This window comes from Neomonachus schauinslandi, chromosome 2, assembly GCF_002201575.2.
Source record: "Neomonachus schauinslandi chromosome 2, ASM220157v2, whole genome shotgun sequence".
NCBI lineage: Eukaryota > Metazoa > Chordata > Mammalia > Carnivora > Phocidae > Neomonachus > Neomonachus schauinslandi.
In genome coordinates, this window is record NC_058404.1 from 197,229,317 (window position 1) to 197,232,332 (window position 3,016).

The 3,016-nt window shown below is 59.3% G+C and overlaps 1 protein-coding gene across 1 annotated transcript; it reads right to left on the bottom strand.

Moving 5' to 3' along the window:
• Positions 1-951: 951 nt before the first annotated feature.
• Positions 952-2,376, bottom strand: DRD5 (dopamine receptor D5). Its single transcript, XM_021677594.2, is given in 1 exon segment — positions 952-2,376. A coding segment is annotated over 1 exon segment (1,425 nt).
• Between the last annotated feature and the right edge of the window lie 640 nt (positions 2,377-3,016).

Here is a 3,016-nt window from a genome sequence, read left to right on the forward strand (position 1 = left end):
AACTGATAGCATCTGTCTAGGACCTGGGAGAATTATTGTATGTTATTTTTAAAAAGGAGATTCCAAATGAGAAAAAAATATTAGAATTCCAGGGCATAGAAGTCCCTATTTGATGCCATGGCACTGAAGCTGGCTTTCAGCACAGACTTGAGATGTGTGTATCTAAAACAAAACAAAACAAAACAAAAATTAAAACAAAAAACCTGAGGAATTGGAATCTCTTCACGGTCCTTGCTCCTGTATGTACCTATAAGACCAACTTGTCTGCAAAGATAAAATAAAGAAGCTTCCAGACCAAGCCAAAATCTTCCCTGATTTTAGGGATGCTCTCATGGTTTCTCCAGGAACTATTCTGAAAACCAATCTGGCAAAGCAAAGATAATCACCCCATCATGCACATAATTTGTGTTTATTAGACACCAGAACAAATCAGAAAGAGTTCCTCAGCTTTCATAAAGACACACACAGAGAGCAGAAACTGCATTAACACAGACCACAGGAAGTAAGATACACGAAAGCCACACACACCCCCTGCAACACTACACACACACATAGAACCTGTTGTCTAAAAATCAACCAAACAAAAATAAGTCAGTGATCAATTCATTTGTTTAAAAGGGAGCAGAGAGTATATTTTTTTAAAGACCAGCTACTACTTTTTTTTTTTTTTTTTTTTTTAGAACCAAACACCACCTTCTCTTCTCTAACTGGACCATTGGTCCATTTCTGCTAGGCTGGGGTATATTTGACCGAGTTTATGCCAAACGCTTCTGCCGGTTCTTTCAAAAGCAAATCAGTCTGGTGAGGTTTCTAAGCCCGTGGGCTACTACACAGACACAGAAAATGTGATCCACTGAGCAGCACTGGAAGTGTACTGGTGAGTGTGTATTCTGCATGCTTGTTAATGTCTGTGCAGCTATGTAGATCCAGGAGGGGCGCTTCTTATGCAGTTTAATGGAATCCATTTGGGGTGAAAGGCGTTATTTTGCCTAATGAAATCTCCCCTTCGCAGTCCAGCTCCCAGACAGACTCGGCCGCAGGGTCACCATCTGGGGACGTCTGAGAGATCTGGGACATACGATCGAAAGGGCTCTCTTCCTCCTTGTCCCCCTCCCCGTCCCCCGGGGTCACGGCATTGGGGATCATATGGATGTAGGCAGCTGCAATCTCCTTGTGGAAGACGGTGTCCTGGTTGTAGGAGATGAGCTCATTGCTGATGTTCACTGTCTCCACCGCGGTGCGGGAGCAGAGGTTGCCGCACCCCAGCAGCTGCGCAAACACCTTCCGGAAGTCAGCGTTGAAGGCGTAGATGACGGGGTTGAGGGAGGAGTTGGCCCAGCCGAACCAGACGAAGACGTCAAAGGTGGTCTCGCTGACGCAGGGGAAGCCAGCCCGAGGACTCTCGGGGCGCCCGCTGCAGAAGGGGACCATGCAGTTAAGGATGAAGAAGGGCAGCCAGCAGCACACGAAGACCCCCATGATCACCGACAGGGTCTTGAGGACCTTGGTCTCCTTCTTGATGGATGTCCGCAGGCTGGTGTCAGGGGCACAGGCCGCGCGTCTGCGGCAGCTCTGCGCGTGCTCCGCGGCCCTCTCCAGGGAGGAAATCCTGCGGATCTGCACCTAGGCGATGCGGTAGATGCGCGTGTAGGTCACGATCATGATGGCCACGGGGATGTAGAAGCTGATGAGCGAAGAGGAGATTGCGTAAGTTCGGTTCAGGCTGGAGTCACAGTTTTCGGCCCTCGCCTCTGGCTCCCCCGCTTCCTCCCAGGGCGTCCCGTTGGCCAGGCTGGGTGGCGGTTCCACCCCGCCCCAGGAGCCTGCCTTGTCCCTGTGCCAATGCAGTTGAACTGGGATGAAGGAGATAAGAATGGACAAGGTCCAGGCCAGGCCGACCATGATCAACGCCACGCGCTGGGTCATCTTGCGCTCATAGCAGAAGGGCCTGGAGATGGCCCAGTAGCGGTCCACGCTGATGACGCACAGGTTCAGGATGGAGGCGGTGGAGCACATGATGTCAAAGGCCACCCAGATGTCGCAGAAGGCCCCAAAGGGCCAGTAACCGGCCACCTCAGCGACCGCCTTCCAGGGCATGACCAGCAGCGCCACGAAGAGGTCGGACACAGCCAGAGACACGATGAAGACGTTGGTCATCTTGGCGCGCAGGTGGCGGCTGCGCACGATGGCCGCGCACACCAGCACGTTGCCCAGCAGGGTGCAGACGATGAGCAGGGTCAGGAGGCCGGCCGTGACCACCTGCGCGGGCCCCAGCGGCGCCGCCCCCTCCGCGCCCCCCGCGGCGCCCCGCTGCGCCCGCTGCTGCTGCCCGAACCGCGCGCGCTCCGCAGTGCCGTTGCGCCCCGGCGGCAGCATGTCCGGCTCGGCGGCAGGGGCGGGCTGCGCGCGGTCCCAACTCCGGCCTTGCGCCCCCCGGGTGACCCCATCCGGCACCCGGGGGCTGGCGCACCGGGACCCGCGGTTAAGGGAAACGCCGAGCCCCCGGGGGGCGCTCACCGTGCGCTGCGCCGGGGCCCCGAGTGCGCGGGGACCCCTCTCGCTTCCTCGAGCGCCTCCGGGTCGGTGGCCGCGTCGCGCCCCCCCCCCCCCAGTGGCCGGCGCTGGGGGCAGGAAGCCGGCCGGTGCGCGCCGGGCGGCGGTGGCTGCGGTGGCTGCGGCTGTGTCTGGTTCGCAGCCCGAGAAGCGAAGAGCCAGCGGGCACCGAGGGGGCGGGGGCCGGGAGTGGCCGGCGGCGGGCGAGCGGTGCCGCGCTGCCGCCGTCCCCGTCAGCGCCCGGGGCCCGCGCCCCCGCGCCTCCGCGTTCCCCAGTCTCCCGCGCAGCCGCCCCACCTGTACCCGGGCGCGCTCACTCTCCGCGCTCCGCCGCCCCAGTGCGGGGGCGAATCCGCAGGTCCGAGAGGCGCTCCGGTGCCAGATCCTCGCCCCGTGCCAGGAGAAACACGGGCCCAGGAAGACCAAGAGGTCTCTGACGCAGCCCCGGTGCCCTGGCCCTCGA